The 20,698-nt window shown below is 38.7% G+C and overlaps 1 protein-coding gene across 1 annotated transcript in view; it reads right to left on the bottom strand.

Moving 5' to 3' along the window:
• COG3 (component of oligomeric golgi complex 3) overlaps positions 1-20,355 on the bottom strand; it is a 76,691-nt gene extending 56,336 nt beyond the window's left edge. Inside the window, exons 1-8 of the mRNA XM_004433641.3 lie at positions 20,053-20,355; positions 9,670-9,816; positions 7,268-7,329; positions 5,781-5,946; positions 4,814-4,888; positions 3,454-3,546; positions 2,628-2,753; positions 847-927 (exon numbers count right to left, since the gene is read on the bottom strand). Of these exons, the coding sequence (XP_004433698.1) occupies positions 847-927; positions 2,628-2,753; positions 3,454-3,546; positions 4,814-4,888; positions 5,781-5,946; positions 7,268-7,329; positions 9,670-9,816; positions 20,053-20,226 (924 nt within the window). The 5' untranslated portion in view covers positions 20,227-20,355. The remainder of the gene's footprint in view (positions 1-846; positions 928-2,627; positions 2,754-3,453; positions 3,547-4,813; positions 4,889-5,780; positions 5,947-7,267; positions 7,330-9,669; positions 9,817-20,052) is intronic.
• Positions 20,356-20,698: the final 343 nt, after the last annotated feature.

Raw genomic sequence — 20,698 nt, 5'->3', positions numbered from 1 at the left:
GATTACTGTGAAATCTTCCTTGTTAATCAGGCCTCCTGGTCTCAAATCTCTCTTCACTATAATCCATTCTTTATTCTGCATCCTTAATCTTATGAAACGGCAAATCTGACCAAATAACTCTGCTATTTAAAATACTTCACTGGGGCCAGGGCCCTGTGGCTTAGCGGTTAAGTGCGCGCGCTCCGCTGCTGGCGGCCCGGGTTCGGATCCCGGGCGCGCACCGACGCACCGCTTCTCCCGCCATGCTGAGGCCGCGTCCCACATACAGCAACTAGAAGGATGTGCAGCTATGACATACAACTATCTACTGGGGCTTTGGGAGAAAAATAAATAAATAAAATTATAAAAAAATAAAAAAATAAAAAAAAAATAAAATACTTCACTGGTTCTCCACTTTTCCTGAATTAGCATGACATGTAACACTATTTGTAAGATAGTCTTTGCCATCTTTCTTGTCTTTTTTACCATCACATCCTACTAATGCCCCGTGTTCCTGTCAGAACAAGGTACATGAAGTTCTCCCAAAATCCATGTCTTATTTATGTCTCTACAACCTTCCCTATAAATACATAAATATCTTTATCTATCCCCTTAAGTCCACTATAGATCTGAGCTTCCTAAGCTCAAATATCACCTTCATCTAGAAACCTTCCCTGAGCATCACAGGAAGAGCTAGTTGTTTCCTGCCCTGTGGTTTTAAGGCACCTCAAAGATACACTGCTGTAACGTGGAAGGACAATGCCTACCTTCATTCATGTTCATCTTCCTGGTATATCAGCAAAGGGCCTAACATACAGTAGTACTTCAAAAAGGCTGGCTAAATAAATTTCATGTCAATAGACTTACTCTGACTTTGGGGGCAGCAGCTCGAAATTTCACATAAAATAGTGTGAAGGCATTGTCTGCATTAGGTACAGATGAAGGATCCTAAAGAAACATGAGGGAGGATAGAGAAGGAAGATAATTAGCAAAGAAATAATTATTCGGAAAATGTGACACAAACCATTTCAAATGGCTACTGCTTGGCCAACCAAAAGCTTAGAGAGAAAAATCTCAGAGAGATTAAACATTATTATTGCTACAAATGAGAAACAATTATGTGGAACTGTCATCTCTCTCCTCTTTATAATTAAAATTTACCTTATGTTACACGACTTTTGGTGGCAAATAGACTTGAATTTAGATTTTTACTTGGTCCCTTACTGAGACTAGGACATTGGCCAAATTACTTAACCTGAGATTCAATGCATCCATTAAACGGTGATAACATATACTCATAAAGGTTTTATGCAGCTCAATAGTAAAAGCACTAGCACATAGTAGGTATTAGTATTTATAAGGTATTAGTTTCCTAAACTTATTAAAAATTTTGCAAAATAGGGGCCAGCCCTGGTGGCCTAGTGGTTGAGTTCAGCATGCTCCACTTCGGTGGCCCAGGTTCAGTTCCCAGGCGCAAACTTACACCACTCATCTGTTAGTGGCCATGGTGTGGTGGCGGCTCACATACAAAAAAATAAAGAGGAAGACTGGCAACAGATGTTACCTCAGGGCAAATCTTCCTCAGCAAAAAAATTCCAAAACAGAAAAATTATACATACAGTCTGGCTGTTATGTCAGCTAAGAGCAATGTGAATGGTAAAATGCAACCCAAAAATCAGTGGCTTGGAACTGAAAGCTCAAGAAGATATTCCATGTTCTTTAGAAAGTAAGCTTGAAAAACAAAATGCATCATCTTTATGGTTTTATTTTCTTAGAAAAGAAATGTGTTCAATGACCATCCTAGCTAACTCCACTCTTATTTTCTAACCTACACTCTGCTAATTTTCTACCTCACATCTACTACAATCTGCAATTGATTAATTTGTTTGTTTCCCTCTTCACTGATTATTTCTCCTGAATATAAGCTCCATCAGAGCAGGGACCTTGTTAGCTCCTTTCGATATTGTACAGTTCCGAGTACAATGCCAAGCATCAAGGAGGCACTCAATAAAAACACATTTACTAAATACAGAAAATTAAATTATCCATCACATGTAAAGAAAAATTTCAAATTATCCATCAGGGCCGGCCCCGTGGCTTAGTGGTTAAGTGCTCGCACTCCGATGCTGGCAGCCCGGGTTCGGATCCCGGGCGCGCACCGCTTCTCCGGCCATGCTGAGGCCGCGTCCCACATACAGCAACTAGAAGGATGTGCCACTATGACATACAACTATCTACTGGGGCTTTGGGGTTAAAATAAATTAAAAAAAAAAAAAAAATTATCCATCATATGTAATCCCACCACTCAGACAGAACTTTTATTATTTTGGTTTATTTCCTTCCAACATTTTCATGAAAAAGACAAGAAAAGAAAATGTTTTAAGTGATAAATAGTTTGAAACTTACTTTATTGTTTATCATATATTACTAGATACTTCTCATACTATTATATATTCTTTGAAAATAAGACTCTGATGGATAGATATAATATGGCCATTTTTTCCTATTATAAATAAAACTGCAAAGCATATTCTTATTTAACAAAGGTAAAAAACTTTTCAGAATTGCTAAGTACTAATCTCAGATTAAGATTATGGAAGATAAATGAATCCAAAAAAAAAAAAAAACCACCTCACCAGTTAACTCACCCTTTTTAATAACTGACTTGTGAGGTTCTGTAGTGTATTCACAGTGTACGTCTTCATGAGATGCAAAGCTTTAGAAAGACATTGCTTGAACTTCAGTAAATATACAGGATAATCTTTAAAATTGGGCTGTAAAGGAAAGGGAAAGACTTACAAGGAGGAAACAAACATTGACAAAGTAAACTTTTAATGAAAACCAACACGTCCTTTATGTAAAGCTATATATAAAGTTCAGACGAAGGTCTTATGTAGATCGTCAGCCCAATGAAGATGAGTACTGTGGCTGCCTTAGTTACAGCCAAATCCCCTGTGCCTAGCACAAAGTAGGGGCTCAATAAATATTTACAGTTTTTAGCAAAATATATTTTCAGTGCCCCATAGACTTCAAGCTAATATGTCAGGCCCAACTATGAAAAGGATACAAGTTGGAGGAAATAAATCAGCTATAAGTCCTTGGGGGATAGAAAGAACAGGTAATTAAATCAAAGGGTTTGGCCCTTTATTTCACCCCAAGTAACACTTTCTGTTTCCAAAGAAGTATCTAGCACAACAGGAAGTATCTAGCACAACAGCCTAAAAATCACTCAACCTTTTAGATGGAATAAAGCTGTGTCAGCCAAGACCTCTTTCTACTCCAAGGGTTGCCTCAGCAGCAGAAAGTACTTTTTACATCACTACTGAGAACGACTAAGAATTGACTATAGTTTTTCTTCAAGTATCTTACAGATATATTTTTCCCTTCAGAAGAAATAATTACTTTATAGCATAAGAAGTGATATAATAGGGATGTTAAGATTTCTTACAAATATACAGAAATAGCGTGACTTACGTGAGATGAGATATATGTTATACAGTCATCTAACTTGGCCAGCATAGGTATAAAGCCTTCACTATTCACAGACAACGTAGGAGAATTCAATTTCTTTAAGGGGAAAAAAAAAATCAATCTTAATTCACAAAAAAACATATAGGTAAAAGTTGAAAATTATGTATTAGAATTAGCATATTTCCCTTTAGGACATAACACAGTTAATACTACTGTCTTAGCATTTTACGAGTGACAAAAATATCCTCAAATACAGCCCATGTGTAAGAATAAAGGAAGGACTAATAAAAAAGAATACTGATTTAATTCAGTTTATTCCTTTATTCATTCAGTTTATTATTTATTCTAATGAGCTTTAATGGGGGCTCTTCATGAATTACCAAATACTTTAGATTACTCTGTTGTACAATGCTGCATTAAAATAAGACATCAAGTACCTACACTTCCCATTTTCTAGTACTTTACAACGTACATAAATTTTCCACTTTTAAACATTGGTGATTTTCTCAAGGTTAAAGAATACTATGAAAGTAAAATATAATACATATAAGTATAAGATAAGTAAACATACATAGAAGTAAATATACATAAGTAATAATATTAATAAGTATAAATATAAGTAATATATAATATAAATATAATTAACATAAAATTATATATTAAAATATATTAAACTATATAATATATAATCTTTAATATATATAAGTATATAAAAATATAAATATAAGTAATATATATAAAAATAAGTAAAACCAGCCAATTATTTATCTTGATATACAAATAGCTTAGCAATAAACTATTTTCCATTGCGTTCCATTATTAACTGGCTACTAGAGTTTTACTTCTATCTCTTTGGTAAACCTTAATAATTATTATTTATATAATAAATAATTATAATAACACAATTTATGTGTAGTTATTATGTTTAATTTATGAGCAGTCTTTATTGAGAATATTTCTTTGGGATATAAATATGCATTGTGAAGTTCGAACTTTTCCTCAAACTAAACATGAGATTAGTTTAAAAAATATTTTGATACTTTTCTAGTAGCACAACACAGCAAGATTTAAAATTTAGTATTTCTTCCTATAATCTTCACAGCTTACAAATAAAATACTATAAGAGGTAACCAACAAACAGATTTTAATAATAATATAACTTAAGAACTATTACTTAAGTCATATTTGAAAAAATCTAAACTAGTAATGGTCTCTCCATCAGCCACAAATAGGAATATCTATCAGCAAGAAAACTATTAAGTTAAAATATAACTCAAGCCACTTTATAAGTTTAAAGATTATACTCAGAAAGAGAAATATAAAACAGTCACTAACTTTACAAAAAGTAAAAAACCATCCTTACTGTGTTAATAGTTTCCAATTCATTAAAATAGGAAAGCTTCTGTTGAATGTTTTCAGCCAGATCAACAAGTTCCAACTTGCATTTTTTAAAAGAGAAAAATCAGTTATTATAAGAACATAAGAATCAATACTCCAGTCTCAAAATTACATTGAATAGACTTATATTATAATTTTATTTATTTATTTATTTTTTTCCCCCAAAGCCCCAGTAGATAGTTGTTATGTCATAGCTGCACATCCTTCTAGTTGCTATATGTGGGATGCAGCCTCAGCATGGCTGGAGAAGTGGTGCGTCGGTGCACGCCCGGGATCTGAACCCGGGCCGCCAGCAGCGGAGAGCTCGCACTTAACCGCTAAGCCACGGGGCCGGCCCGTGAATAGACTTATATTAGACTAGAGTTTATGTTGACATAAGATTTCAGAATAATGCTCAAAGATTTCTGCAATTACAGACTAAAACAAGCAATGATTATTACAGTAAATTACATATGATCTTTTAATAAAATAATAAATGCCTTTTAAAAAAACATACAAAATATACATAGAGAAAACTCTGAGATAAATATAGTAACTTAAATATTCTATCTTTAGGTCACAAGTTTAACTGCAACCTAGCTCAGTTCATCTTTTCATAAACCCCACCATTACTACAATCACTATGCTTGTTTGAAAAATGTCAATAATGAGTGAACAGAGCAAACTAATATATCCTCTTCACTCTGAAACTGTACTGACCCTAACAGCTCAAAACATAAGAAAGCTTGCCTTTGCCCCTATTGACATAAGCTTATTTAGAATAGAAGCAGGCTGTCAATGTAATAATTTGCATGCTTAGCACAAGGTCTTAAACAGCACAGTGTTCAATATATACTTGGAGAAATTAAGGAAATTAGAATTAAATCGTATTCATCTTCTTAAAAATAAAATATTAAATATAATCACTGACCCTCTCTCCTACTCCAAATTACCTGTTCTTTTAGGAGCTGTTCACAGGCTTCATGTAGGGTTCCTGTCTTATTGGACACAAAAAGATACTGTTTCTGCAATGATTCCAGATGCTGAAGAGCACTGTTTACATCATTCAATATAGCATCACACTGCTCCTGAAACCCAGACAAGTAATCCCTCATCTGTCTAGAAAACAGAACCAAAAGGGGATTGGCAATAATATTTTCCCCCAATAAGCATAGTCAATAAACAACAAAGTCTCAGTTTTCCCAAAATGCTTAAATTTCAGGAGGAAAGTCCTACCTATTCACAAGAGTTTATTATATTCAGAAATGCACCATAAGCTATGCCACAAACTGTTTCAATACTTAAGAAGGAAAATCACTGGAACTATGAGCAACAAAAGGAATCAGCCTTAAAGCCATAAACTGGCTTTTCACATATAAGGCAATAAATCACTGGCTCATCTTTCAAAGACGGCGACACCAGGGCCATCCCACGGTATCAAATAAGTTGATCCTTCACGTCACTTCTGCCTTTGAGAGATGGTGTGATGTCATGGAAAGGATTTTGGACTCGGAATTAGAAGACCTGAGTCCAAGTCCCAGCTTTGCCCAAGTCTCCAAGACATTAGGCAAGTTACTTAATATTTCCAGGCCTCAGTTTGCTCATTTGTAAAATGGGAATAATGATACCTTTCTTCACAGATCTGCTATGAAGATTAAATGGAATCATATATCAAAGAGCCTAACACACTGCCTAGCAATAACAGTCACTTAAAAAATGTTAAATGAATGTAAATGCTCAACCCACAGTCCCCAAACCAGCTAGAAACTGTATACCATCATTTTCCCCATGCTATCAATACACACAAACAGAACAACATAGTTACACCCAGTCTAGGTGGCCACCCCCAAAGTCTCCTGGGTCTCTCCTTCCAAAGAAAGGCAACAAACACCTCTTAGAGTTCTTGTAAAACTCCCACTTGAACTCAAACCTTTCTAGAGTTATCTAAAAACCAATCGCTGCCCCTACTAACCAGTAATTTATGATGTAACTTTCTTCTTTTTTCAATCCAGAAACTCAGAATATTTCAAATCTTGAATATTTTGTCTCCCTCTAAGTATAAAGCATAACTTAATATTCTGAACTACATAATAAAGATTTAAATAACAGGAACATGTTATGGCAATTTGAGACATAGCTTGTCAGTCAGACTAAGCTGTGCTGCAGTAACAAAAAATCCTCAATTCTTTAAAGATGATGATGATGATAAAGTTGATATCTTGTTTATTCTACATCTCTGTCATCGGTTAACTTTTATTTTTAATCACACAACTTCCGATACCAGTTGTAATGACCCAAATCCTCTCTATGGCTATTCTTAAAGAAAATGTTGCTGCTGTTTTCTCTGTACCTAATTTTGTTTAAAGACACAGGTTACGAAATGCTTCCGACGACTGTGATCTGAAAGTCAGGATAGCCAACAAACACAAGAGTCACATACCTATATTTTGTTTCTTCATCCTGATCCATCTGAGTTTGTAGCTTTGCAAACCATGAGAAAAACTGGAAAAATAAACAGTATTATATTATCAACAAAACTAAAACAGACAAAATGAAAAGTTGCTACATGCTAAACAGTAAGTCAAAAGGGCAGATAAGTCTTATTGTTTTGGGCTTGGGCATTAATAACTAGTTTAAAGCCAGGAGATGATAATTTAATTGCATAGTCAATATTTACATGCTAGGCAAAGCAAAGGATATTAAAAACATTGGCCATTTTCAGAGTCAAATAAGGAAGAGTGTTAAAGATACAATATGTAAGAAATAAATATTTCTTCCTAAGAGGCTAATGGCTACTTGCTAGTTAGTCAAAATTTGAGTAGGTAACATAGGGCTTTGGGTAAATCTCAATATTAATGTTATCTAACAAGAATTGTGAGAATACAAACTCATAAATAATATACCAGCATAGTTTAAAAACACTGACCTTTGCATCAGCTAAACCTGGGTTTGAATTCTGGCCCTACCACCAATGTCGTGGAAAATATCTATTATTAAAAAGAGGTTGGGGGGGGCGGCCCCGTGGCTTAGCAGTTAAATGCACATGCTCTGCTACTGGCGGCCCAGGTTCAGATCCCTGGCGCACACCAATGCACTGCTTGTCCAGCCATGCTAAGGCGGCGTCCCACATACAGCAACTAGAAGGATGTGCAACCATGACATACATCTAGTGGGGCTTTGGGGAGAAAAAGGAGGGGAAAAAAAGGAGGAGGACTGGCAATAGATGTCAGCTCAGGGCCGGTCTTCCTCAGCAAAAAAAGAGGAGGGTTGGCATGGATATTAGCTCAGGGCTGATCTTCCTCATAAAAAAAAAAAAAGAGATGGGGGAGAATGACCTTAAATGAGCATGAGGGAACTTTCTGGGGTGATGGAAATGTTTTATATCTTGATCATAGTGATAGTTACACAGGTATATACACTTGTCAAAACTCATCAACTGTACTCTTAAAATGAGTACATTTTATTGTATGTAAATTATAACTCAATATATTAGATTTTTTTTAATTTAGAGAGATATGCAGGGGCAAATTTAATCCAGAAGATTTTTTTTTCAAATAGTCCAAATAAATCCACAGACAGGGTGCAAGATTATCTTCTGTAATTCTCAAATGGGATTCAAAGTCAAGGGTATGCTTCACTCTGAAGATACTAGGCTTGCCAAGTACTTGGCTATCGTGCACTGAACACTGACTGTGTGCCCGCCACACACTGTATTTACATGCATTATCTTACTTAATTCTCACAAAAATCCTATGAGATAGATACATAATCATCATTGTTTTACACATTAGGCAACTAAAGACCGACGAAGAGAAGTAATTTGTCCAACCTCACAAAGATGGTAAGTGATGGAGGTGACTTTCAGATCCAGGCCAGCTGACCTCAAGAGCTGGAGCTCTTCATCACCTGGCAGCTCTGACTCTCTCAACTTACTATCTAGGCAATTCAGCACATTTGCTTTATGTTTTACTTGGTAAATGCCTCAGCTTTGATTCTTAACAGGACAGAAAGAGGAGACAGAGGAAGTCACAGAAGAAACTACTGTACATTTAGGTTTATAACTAGGAATAAAAAAAATCAAGAGAAGATTACACGTTACATTACTGAAAAATAACTATAAGAGTTCATCTAAAGAGAATGTTTAGGTTTTTCTTTTTCTTTTTCTTTTTTTTGAGGAAGATTGGCCCTGAGCTAACATCTATTGCCAATCTTCCTCCTTTTTTCCTTTTTGCTCCCCAAAGCCCCAGGAGATAGTTGTACGTCATAGTTGTACATCCTTCTAGTTGCCCTATGTGGGACACCGCCTCAGCCTGGCTCATTGAGCACTGAGTAGGTCCACGCCCAGGATCCAAACCGGTGAACCCCGGGCCAGTGAAGCACAGCACTTGAACTTAACCACTGAGCCACCAGGCCCCCCCAAAAATATTTAGGTTTTTAAAAAAGCAATTACCTAGCAACAAGCAGAGAGGGGTGTATGTTCGTGTCTGTGTGTGTCTGTGTGCATGCGCACATGCATGCTAGGGGGACACATTAACACTGACATACACCGGGGGCAGTCAAAAGTGCATAAAATATTAAAACCTTGATAAATATAATAATCTATCAACATCCAAACTTGGAATATCATATTTTTATGATACCACAAATGTAATTGGGCAACAGGGTCATTTAAAACACTTAAGAAATAGCCACAACTAACACAAAATCAAGAATGTTCTAGAAAGATTTGATGTAAACTACAGTTTCAAATGTTCACAACTCTTAATTAAAACCTTTCTTATTAGTTCTGTCTTGAGACACTTAAAATAATCAAACATCCTTAGAAACAATACTACCATTCACCTGCTGTGCGGTTTCAATTCTTTCTTCTTCCATTTCTAAGGAAGTGAAACCCTTCGAGAGAATGTCTTCTGTAGACTCAGGTACTATTAAAGACTGTGCAACGGGCAGCGACTGGGATGTTAAACTACACAAGTCTTCGATTGGGAGCTTGAAAAAAAAGAGGCACAAAGATATTTTAATAACTTGAAAATTCTCTGAACTTAACTCAAGATTGGTATTCCATCTCAGCTGCTTTGAAAGAGAACAGAATGTTTTCTATTAAATCAATTGAGGTTAATAAATGCCATATAATACTAACTCTTATAACTAGACTCTCTCTATATTAAATGCTAGTTTCAAAACATAAACACAACACCATGCCCCACCAGTAGTCAAGTATGGTTTTTGAGTTACCTTTCTAATATTGGTGGTGAATCTCTGCTAATCCACACATATTTTCTCACCTGAACCTCTTGTGAACTAAACCTGTTCCACCAAAGACACCTGTGTCTTTGGTGGAACCAAAGCACCAAAGACAAAACCTGTGTGCTGCTGAATACAACTTGCCCTCCCCAGTATCTAACGCAAAAGCCTGATCTCATTAATACCAACAAACAGAAAACAAATCACACTCAAGAATTAACACCAATAAACCTTACTTCCCAGTACCATTTCCACTGCTGGCACACTTCACCCATACCTTCTTGATAAATTTTGAAATTACACCTGAATAGAAAGAATTTCAGAGTTTCCCATCAGTTTCAGAAGAGCCCCAATGAAAAGACCTCACTTTGACACCATCAGACCTACAGTACTTTCTAAGTTCTTCACTACTAAAGATAGTTCAGGTGTTAATTTACCTATAGTCATACAGACAAACTATTTTTAGACCTAAAAGAAAGGGAGTGTGGATGCAGGGGAAGGTAAAAGGGCCTAATTGCTTTGTTTCAATTCCAGTTTTCAGCCCTAAGGGCATGACATTTAAGGTCCACCGATAAAAGACCTTGATCCAAGCCTTAGGAAACTGCCTCCCTATTTTTCTAGATATAGAAATTTCATCTAAAGGCAGTATTTTCTCTTCAAAGCTAAAACAGGCTAAATGCAAAATGCACCATCACTAACCTAGAAATACAACTCTTTAAACATAGGGGGTTTTCGGCCGGCCCCGTGGCTTAGCAGTTAAGTGCGTGCACTCCGCTGCTGGCAGCCCGGGTTCGGATCCCGGGCGCGCACTGATGCACCGCTTCCCCGGCCATGCTGAGGCCGCGTCCCACATACAGCAACTAGAGGGATGTGCAGCTGTGACATACAACTATCTACTGGGGCTTTGGGGGAGGAAAATAAATAAATAAATAAAATCTTTAAAAAAAAAAAATAAATAAGGGGTTTTGTACCTGGGTTCAAACGGGGCTATACTCTGTGGCATGGAAAACCACGTTATAGCGCAGCCTGGTTTGAACCCTGCTCCTGCTCACTTACGAGGTGTGACAATGGGCAAATTACTTTATGTTTCTAATCCTCAATTTCTTCTCTGTAAAATAGGAATTACAGTATCTGTACCATGAGGCCACTGTGAAAAGAAAAAAACACAGGTGTGGGAAAACAGGCTTCTTGGAATGCTGGGAAGCTGCAGCCAAAAAAAGTCCTCAATCTGCTTTCTCCCCACAAATGCCTCTGACTCAAGAGCCAGGGGAGGGGCCAGCCCTCTGGCTTGGCGGTTAAGTGCGCGCGCTCTGCTACTGGCGGCCCGGGGTTCGGATCCCAGGCGCGCACCAACGCACCGCTTCTCCGGCCATGCTGAGGCCGCATCCCACATACAGCAACTAGAAGGATGTGCAACTATGACATACAACTATCTACTGGGGCTTTGGGGGAAAAAAGGAGGAGGACTGGCAATAGATGTTAGCTCAGAGCCAGTCTTCCTCAGCAAAAAGAGGAGGATTAGCACGGATGTTAGCGCAGGGCTGATCTTCCTCAAAAAAAAAAAAAAAAAAGAGCCAAGCGAGTCCTGGATGTATGTAAATATGTCTTATTAAGGGCATCACTTGTTCATGTCAACTCTTCCAGAATGGTGACATAATCCCTGAGTATAAAAGAACTGTGGTGCAGTAAGAATTAAGTTTCTCAAATCCGGTGAGAATCTATCTTGAGACTAAAGTGTCACCAGCAACTGTGTGCTGCCATCAGGGGTTCTGGAAGACAGAGAAAGCTGTGCTGAGATAAGTCCCATCTGCTCCTGCTCTGTAGAACTACCCCAATTACCAACAACAAGCTGTCTTCTTGGAGAGGGGGAGGAAATGAACCAGAGACAACGCTATATGTACTTAGCATGATGCCCGCCACATAGTAAACGCTCAATAAATTTGAATTAATGCTATTTATCATATTATTATTATTTCTATTTATTACCAGCAACAGAGTAAGTAAATTTATAAATCTGAATCTATACTGCTTCTTGGGAACAGAATTGTCAGTAAGCTATCTTTACAAAATTATATTTTATTAGTAGTAAAATTTCGTTCTATATGAACTGATCATTACAAACTTCAATTACATAATTCTATCAACACTGTTTACATGATACCTAAGGGGGGTGGGGAGGGTAAGTGGACATGGATCAGGCTCAGATTTGAAAAATACCCCAGAAAGCACATGGAGACTAGGCTAGGATAAAGAAAGCTGGACAGAGTGTTGTTTGCACCCTAACAATAAGAAAAAGACAAATAATCTACAAAATCATAACTATTCCTGAATCCATCAGAGAGCTGAGGTTGCCGAGTAATAGTAGCTTAAAATCTAGGGCAAGATGGGCACCTCTAGGGAGAAACAGAATGAGAGCTCTGGCTCACCTGTAGCAGATCATGGGAAAAAACAAATGACCAGCGCTATACAAGTAGGTAAGAAGAATTCAGCTAAAATTTCTTACAAATTGCTAAAGGCTAGACGGTGAGTATAGAACGCCTGTAAGCCGCAGACACAAGAGGAGTTCACACTCACTCACACAGTCTCCACAGAGCACCACCAGCTGCTCATGAGAAAGAATGCAGACAAGGTGGTGCAGGCCTGGAAGAGGGGAGTGGTTGTGGGAAAGCAGGGCACCAAGCCCCACCTCGACCCTTCTCCCCAGGGGGACAGAAGTCTTAAGACACTGAAAGAAGGGCAGCAAACCCAATCAACCCTAGGGCACAGAGGAAGACCCACCACAGCCGGGGAAAGGGAAAAGAAAACAACCACTAACCCCGGAGGGAGGCAACAAACAATCCAAGACCCAGACCATTAGACGTCTCTTGCTGTCAGAGGAGGGCAGAATCAGTGAGAAAGCTCTACCTCCAAGACCCGGAGGAAAAGCGCCTGCCTAAGACTGAAGCTGGACCTGGATGAGAGAAAACTCCCAACTACCACTACCAGGCTATAAAGCACCAGCAGCCCACTGCTATGGGAGGGGCAAAAGCACAGATACCCTCTGAGACACAGGCACACAGCACAGCCAAAGCTGAGGATAGACAAGAAACATTAAGAAAACTCTGCAGCAACTCAGTCCCCACCCTAGGCAAAAGGTCACACTAGAGAAATTTAAAGCCACTGGTAAACTAAAGATAACCAGAGCAACAACAAAACCTACACCTAGCTCAGCTCCTCACTAGATTGATTCAACCTCCCACACTAATGACCTAACAGAAAAGGTATACTCATTTCCAGACATTAATACTATTTTCCTTATTGTCTACTGTCCTGCACACAATGTCCAGTATTCACTCAAAAATTATATTAAAAAGCAAGGAAAAACAACTCATTGTCAAGAGACAAAGCAATCAACAGAGTATGACTCAGATGACCTGGATACTGGAGCTATCAGATATAGAATTTAAAATAACTGTGACTAATATGTTAAAAGCTCTAGAATAAAATATAAAGTGAAGGAACAGATGTAGAATTTCAGCAGAAAAATAAAAACCATATGTGTGGAAATGCTAGAAACAGAAATCAAGGTAACAGAGATGAAGAATACCTGTAATGGACTCATAGGTACACTCAATACAGCCAAGGAAAGAATCAGTTAACCTTCAGATAGGTCAATAAAAATCACCCAAAATTAAACATAAAGAGGAAACAGAGTGCAAAAATAAAAACTGAACACAGCATCCAAGAACTGTGGAATGGCATCAAATGATCTAATGTACATGTAACTTAAATCCCAAAAGAAAGAGAAAGAGAGAATGGAGTAAAAGAAATATTTAAAGAGATAATAGTTAAGAATTTTCCAAAAATAATGAAAGACACCAAACTATACCTCTGAGAAGCTCAGAGAATCCCAAGCAGAATACACACACACACACACACACACACACACACACACACCCAGACACATCAAACTCCTGAAAACCAAAGATAAAGAGAAAATCTTGAAGGCAGTCAGAGGAACAAAGATAAGAATTATAAGAAACTTCTCATCAGAAATTATGCAAATCAGAAGACAATGGAGTAACATCTTTAAAGTGATAAAAGGAAAAAAAACTTGTTGATCCAGAATTCTATACCTAGTGAGAATATCTTTTTTAAATGAAAGAGAAATAGACTGGTTAAACAAACAAAAGCTGAGAGAATTCATTTCCAGCAGACCTATATTACAAGAAATAAAGGTTTTCAGGCAGCCGGAATATAATACCAGATGGAAACCTGGATCTACCAAAAAAAATGAAGAGCTACCAAAATGGTTAAAATAAGGTAAATATGACAAATTTTTTTTATTTTTAATCACTCAGAAAGATAAATGTCAAAAGCAAAAATAGTAGTAATGTATTATGGGTTTATGACATACACAGAAGTCAAATGCCTGACAACAGCAGAAAAGAGGGAAAGGGAGAATCGGGAGCATACTTGGTAAGGTTCTTATACACGAAGTGGTATAATATTTAAAGGCAGACTGTGACTAATTTAAGAAAGATGTTGTAAACCCTCGGGCAACCACTTAAAAAACTGAAAACACACAGAGGACCTAGCAAATTCATCCTCCAATACCCATCTATAATTCAATTTCTTTTGAGAAAAAAGATTATAAATGTATCTTGAAAACTAATGTAGATCAATGTCAAAACCCTGGTTGTTATACCTCATACTATAGTTTCGCAAAATGAAAAAGTAATAGAATAATCATATTCTCCTATCAGAGTTCATGAAGTCTTACACCACATAATTCTAGTACTACCTCATAATATACAATAAATTCCAGATAAAAAGTAAAATTCCTCTTGTTCCAGAATCATTTGTAATATACATACCAGTGACTTTAAATGTATTTATTCGAACAGATAATAAATTCTCATGGCACAAAATACAAAGGATATTCAGTGAAAAGTCTCATTCCTCTGGAGCCATTCCCCAACCATCCAGTTCCCTCCTCAGAGGCTATCAATGTTACTAGTTTCTCATGAATCTTTCCTAAGATAGTCTATGCATACACAAAGGAAGCTCACCTTTTTTTTTAAACCCAAATAACAGTATGCTATATAAACCTTGCCTTTTTCATTTAATATGTAGCATTTTCAACTGTCTCCCAACAGAGTATAAGGCAAAGATGGAATTTACTCTCTTATTTTAAATGCATAACTCTCTGATTGTCATTAAACTATAACAGGCTCATTATTTTAAAAGTCCAGGAGTACACAACGATTACTTATGTGAAAAGCAAGTCTCCTTTCTTCCCCTCTTCTCTGCTCTTCCAATTCTTCTTCTCTGAGGCAACAGCAACGTTTATAATTTGAGAAATATTTCTAAGGAATTTGAGGATAGAATGAAGAACTTTAAAAGTAGAAGGAACCAAGGAGACCATTTGCAATTTTTATCAGTCGTCTTTTATAGAAATTATTCAAAACACATGAACATAATTTTTTATTCCAAATCATCATAAGAGCTAAAATGAAAAGTAAAAATCCTGCCCCACCCCACTTTTAACCAATTTAACCATTTTCAATATTTTTGATGGTTACTCCATAACTTTAAAACACAGATTTACAGCATTGTGTTTGAATTCATCAATTTTAGGTCCTATCTATTGACTCCCCACTATGTAAAACAAAGAAATGAGTACCCTAATATTTTCTTCTATATCTACTCTCAAATTCTATCACCTAAACCATCCCGTTTTTTAGACTGTCACAATTTACAACATTTACACCTTGTTCTGTAATTAAGTCTTTAGATTGATTTTTTTTTTTTTTTTGCTTGAGGAAGATTTGCCCTGAGCTGACATCTGTGCCAATCCTCCTCTATTTTGTATATGGTTCCCCACCTCAGCATGGCCACCGATGAGTGGTGTAGGTCCACACCCAGCAACCAAATGTAGGCCACCAAAGGAGAGCACACCGAACTTAACCACCAGGCCACAGGGCCAGCCCCAGATTGATTTTTTAAAAGATACTACACGCTTCTTGATTTCCATAAATTTACTAAAATTACAGGTTCATTGATATTGTCTTTGTTTTTGGTGTGCCACACATTTATTACTGTCATGTCAAAAGGATCCAGGGGTGTCATACACATGTGCTCAATCTGTCATCTTGAATCAAAAAATATTTATCTTCTAATTTATTTTAGAAAATAAAATCATATAAAAACTCTGGATACTTTAGAAGGTACTATATATATTCCAGATATAATCTGGAATCTAGATGTTGTGAGTAAATATGATCATTTGAATGTATGAAAGAGCATTCTATTTGATTAGTTCACACACAAATACTAACAACCTTGCAATCATAAGGGCTTTTCAATATCGGAAGCAGGAGCCTTCCTATCCTGTTCCCTTGTTCTCACTAATACAAAACCATTTTCTCTCAAACCAAGCAAGAGAGAAGCCACACTGCAAGAAATAATTTTTTAAAGTAATAAAACAAGTTGCTTTTTAGGAGCACATGAGAAAATGTTCCCATCAGGTACTTTTGCCCAGCTGTCTTCTTTTCTCAAAGTACATGGAATAGAATGGCAAATCAGGAAGGGGGGTGGTGGTGTCACAAACTTCCCTGTTCTGACCTCTCATTCACTCCTGAAGAGGAGATGACTGAATGCCTCTGCTCACTCACACTGTCCTGACTTCAAGATGGAGCAGGCAGATACCACTAGAAAGATAAGAAAAGAGATCCAGGTTCCTGGTTGGAAGTCCTGGAGAGCTACTGTATACTTTATCTAAATGGGGACACTAACATTATTAAATAATAATTATAATAAACTATCAAGCCTTGCCTGACCAGCTGAGCAGGTCCAGGAAAAAACAAGCAAATACACCTTTCTCTCTCAAGCTTTACTTTTTGCATAGCTCTGGGTTGGAAAAAATCACTTTTATAATATATCAATCTAATCAATTCTTCCCTGAATGAAACCTGATATTACTTTCTCTGTTTGGAGCAAATCACTGAAGAGGTATAGGATGGAGTCTCAGAACCTTTCTCAAGGCATCTAACTTCTTGTCTTACCTTCCGTTAGAGTGACACCTATACCAGCTCAGGATCACAAGATTCTAATCTATTCTTTTAAAGTGTTAATCATTTGGGGTGGAAGGGGGGGGGGTTGGTAGCACATGAATAATATAATACTAACAGGTAGCTTGCCACGTACACTTTACATACATTACTTCATTTAATTCTCACAACTCCCCCATGAGATAAGTACTATTATAATCTCTATTTTACAAAGAAGAAAATAGGCTCAGATGGGGGCTGGCCCCGTGGTATAGAGGTTAAGTGCGCGCACTCCGCTGCTGGTGGCCCGGGTTCGGATCCCTGGCGCGCACTGACGCACAGCTTGTCAGGTCATGCTGTGGTGGCGTCCCATATAAAGTGGAGGAAGATGGGCACAGATGTTTGCCCAGGGCCAGTCTTCCTCAGCAAAAAGAGGAGGAGTGGCATGGATGTTAGCTCAGGGCTGATCTTCCTCACAAAAAAAAAAAAGTAGGCTCAGAGAAGTTAAATATGATGTCTAAGGTCACATAGCCTTCAAGAAAACAATTGCAACAGTAAATTACAAGTAAATTTCAAGGTAAATTATTTTAGCATTTTATCAAGAATTACTAAGTTCAGTAGAAAGAAAAAGGCCCTCACTACTAAAAAATTTGCCCTGGCAAAGAAACCAGTCTAGCTAATATGCCACCGCAAATTTTTATCTAATGCCAAATAAAAAGGTGTAACTGCTTTCCAAGATAAGACTAGTTCTCCTTCATAAAACAGAAAGCTATTTTCTAAAGTTAATAGCTTTATGATATTTGCTGAGAGTTAGCTAGCCTCTTGCTCTTCAACTAACTTGCCTAGTTTCCGTTGTTCAGGAAGTAATTTATCTTGTGAAAATTGTGAAACACTACAGAAAATCCTTTACAGGTACACTGGTTGGACAAAATAAAAATCGAGGCATTCTTTTTCAGTGCCAGTGTTAAAAGAGTGGTAACAGGGACAAAAACTCCAATTCCAAAGTCTTCCCACCAGACATATAAGGGGAAATGAGGACTGTAGAGAGCTGAGGAGCAATGAGAACTTCCCCCTTAAAGATTCCAGGATGGGTAAACGACAGGCTATTTCATTCTCACAGGAATCCAATACCAAGGCTGCATGTACCAGAAGACCCTCACTGAACCCTTGAACTTGTCAAGCTCATCCTCTACCCATGACTTTGCATTGCTTTTTCCTCCAGCTAGAAGGTTATTTCTCTAATCTTTGCAAGGCTTGCTTCTTGTTTTCCACCTTGAGTTCTCACCTTAGGCAGTCACTGTCCTAGAAAGGCCTTCCCTCTTTATATAAAAGGACACACCTCCTTCCTTTGTGTCATACCATCCTGTTTGACTTTCCTTATATCATGGATCACCATCTGAACTTACCTTCTTTGTTCTCTTTTACATGCTCATGATCACCACAATTATGTAGCTCCATGAGGCTAGGGATCTTGTTTTTCTTACTTATCTTTCTGTCCTCAATTCCAAGCCCAAGATAGGCACATAATACGTGTTAAATGACTGCATGAGGCTAATGGTAGGTATTAGATTGTATAAATATGAAAAAATGGGGTAAAAATAAAAAGATTTCATTTACTTCACTCCAAACTCTTGTCTTCATGCTCAATGAAAATAATAGTTTATAACCTAAGACAATAAAAACAAATTGGGTTACTTGTGGAGTATGTTCCCCAGAGGTGCTGTGATGTCCAGCATCCTGCTTGGTAACAGGCCAAATCAATTATAAACAGACTGGAATATTTATAGACCAAACAACTTCTATTATCCAGAGCATTAAAGACTTTGATAGCCAAGCAAAAGAAATTTCCACCTGCTTCCTCATTTATTTCAGACCCATTTCCAGCATAGCATCCTAAAGGTGGACAGAGAAACTCAAGCAGGAACACCTGTATTTTATGACAGAGTATGCAATAGTGAAAGTCATGAAAACTTTCAGATAAAAGTTCTTAACCCTAATGTTTGAGGGCAGAAAAAAAACGTTTATGTCTCTAAACTCAATCTGCCTTTGGACACAATTCCAAATCGTGTAAAAAGAATGCTTACAACATCAAAAGTAACCATGATTGCGAACAAAAAAATCCTCCTAAACCTGGCTCTCAAAACTAGAAAAAGTTTGTCAAACCTCTGACAACTCATAAAAAGTATTTCTTGCTATTATAACTAATCAAATTGAATCACACAAGCAATAAAACGCATAATATCGAAATGGTAGTTAGGATTAAAAACGCTGACACTAAAACCAAAAACCAGCATTATCTAATAATGCACTGACCCAGCTTTCAAAGAAAATTCATTTTTATTGCATTTGCTATCGGTCAGATAAATCGGGATCTCCCTAACCTGCACTCGATCGAAAACTCATTGCTCAATGTTCGATGAATGAAACTTTCACTTGGGATCAAGTTTTGGTCTCCCCAAGTGCCCCCATGCAAAAAGGAAGCTGAGTTGTTATTCATTAAGGTGTTAAATAAATACCAACAGGAGGCTGTCCTGAAGCAAAGCACTTCGGGTTCGGTGTTCTCTCCTTCTAGGTGATGGTGGGCGGCAGGTTTATGCCTCGGCTGACATCAGGGACATCCGTGGCAAGACGCCCAGGGCAAGGCTCCGAGGGCAAGGCTCCCAGCCAACCGTTCCACGCCGCAGGAAAAGGGCTGGGTGCCGGCGGACCCCAGCCACTGGACGCCCCCGCAGCCGTCCCCCCGCGCGAGAGTCGGCGGTCGCCTGCAGTGTGAGGCCTGACAGCCCGGAAAGGTGAGGGGCCTCTCCCACCGGAGCCGCTACCATCACCAGGAGGAGTGAAGAGAGACCCTGGACAGGGGTCTGCAAGGCCGGGGCCCTCCGGCGCACGCGAGGAGCATCCCAGCCCCGCCTCCCCCTCACCCCCGCCCGCTTCCCGCCCATCACCTCACCTCGGCCGGCACGGGCAGGTTCTCCGCCGCCGCCTTCAGCTCCAGCACCGAGTCCGTCTGCCTGGTGGTCAGCGGCGCCTTCGTGTCCGGTCCCCGATCCCAGAGACCCAGCTTCTCCCGAGCGTCCCGCTCCGCCGCCGCCTCGGGCAGCAGGAGCAGCGCCCCCTCCGCCATCACCGACGGCCCCGCAGCCCTCAGCAGCAACGGGGTTGTGGGGACCCCGACAGACAGACCCGGGCCACTTCCGGGAGAGCCGGGGCTTCCAGCACCGCACCGGCGGCGGGGCGGGGCGGGCCGGAATAACCTGACCCCGGAAGCGCTTCCCCAGGGGTGTGGGCGGAACTCAGGCCAGGACCGACGTGGCTTTAAACGGGGTACAAATATTTCCGGTTGGGACGTAGACGAAGAGGGCGAAGGATATAGGCCCCGACGGAAATAGAAGTGCCCCTACCGGAAGTCTCTTCCTCAACATCAATAACTTTATTGTTACGTGTTGTTCACGTTATTGACAATTGCGCTAAGTGACCCTGCCAGCAGGGGCCTTCGTGAGCTACCGGATCTACTGCCTCTATGCTCACAGCTGGGTAGTCTGGGTGGAATGTGTGGACCGTGTGATTTCCGTCTTCACATGTTGACAGTTTCGGCC

This window comes from Ceratotherium simum, chromosome 10, assembly GCF_057802395.1.
Source record: "Ceratotherium simum simum isolate JZ-2026a chromosome 10, ASM5780239v1, whole genome shotgun sequence".
Lineage (NCBI taxonomy): Eukaryota > Metazoa > Chordata > Mammalia > Perissodactyla > Rhinocerotidae > Ceratotherium > Ceratotherium simum.
Note: the sequence above shows the minus strand (reverse complement) of the source record. Positions and strands in the feature narration are given on the sequence as shown.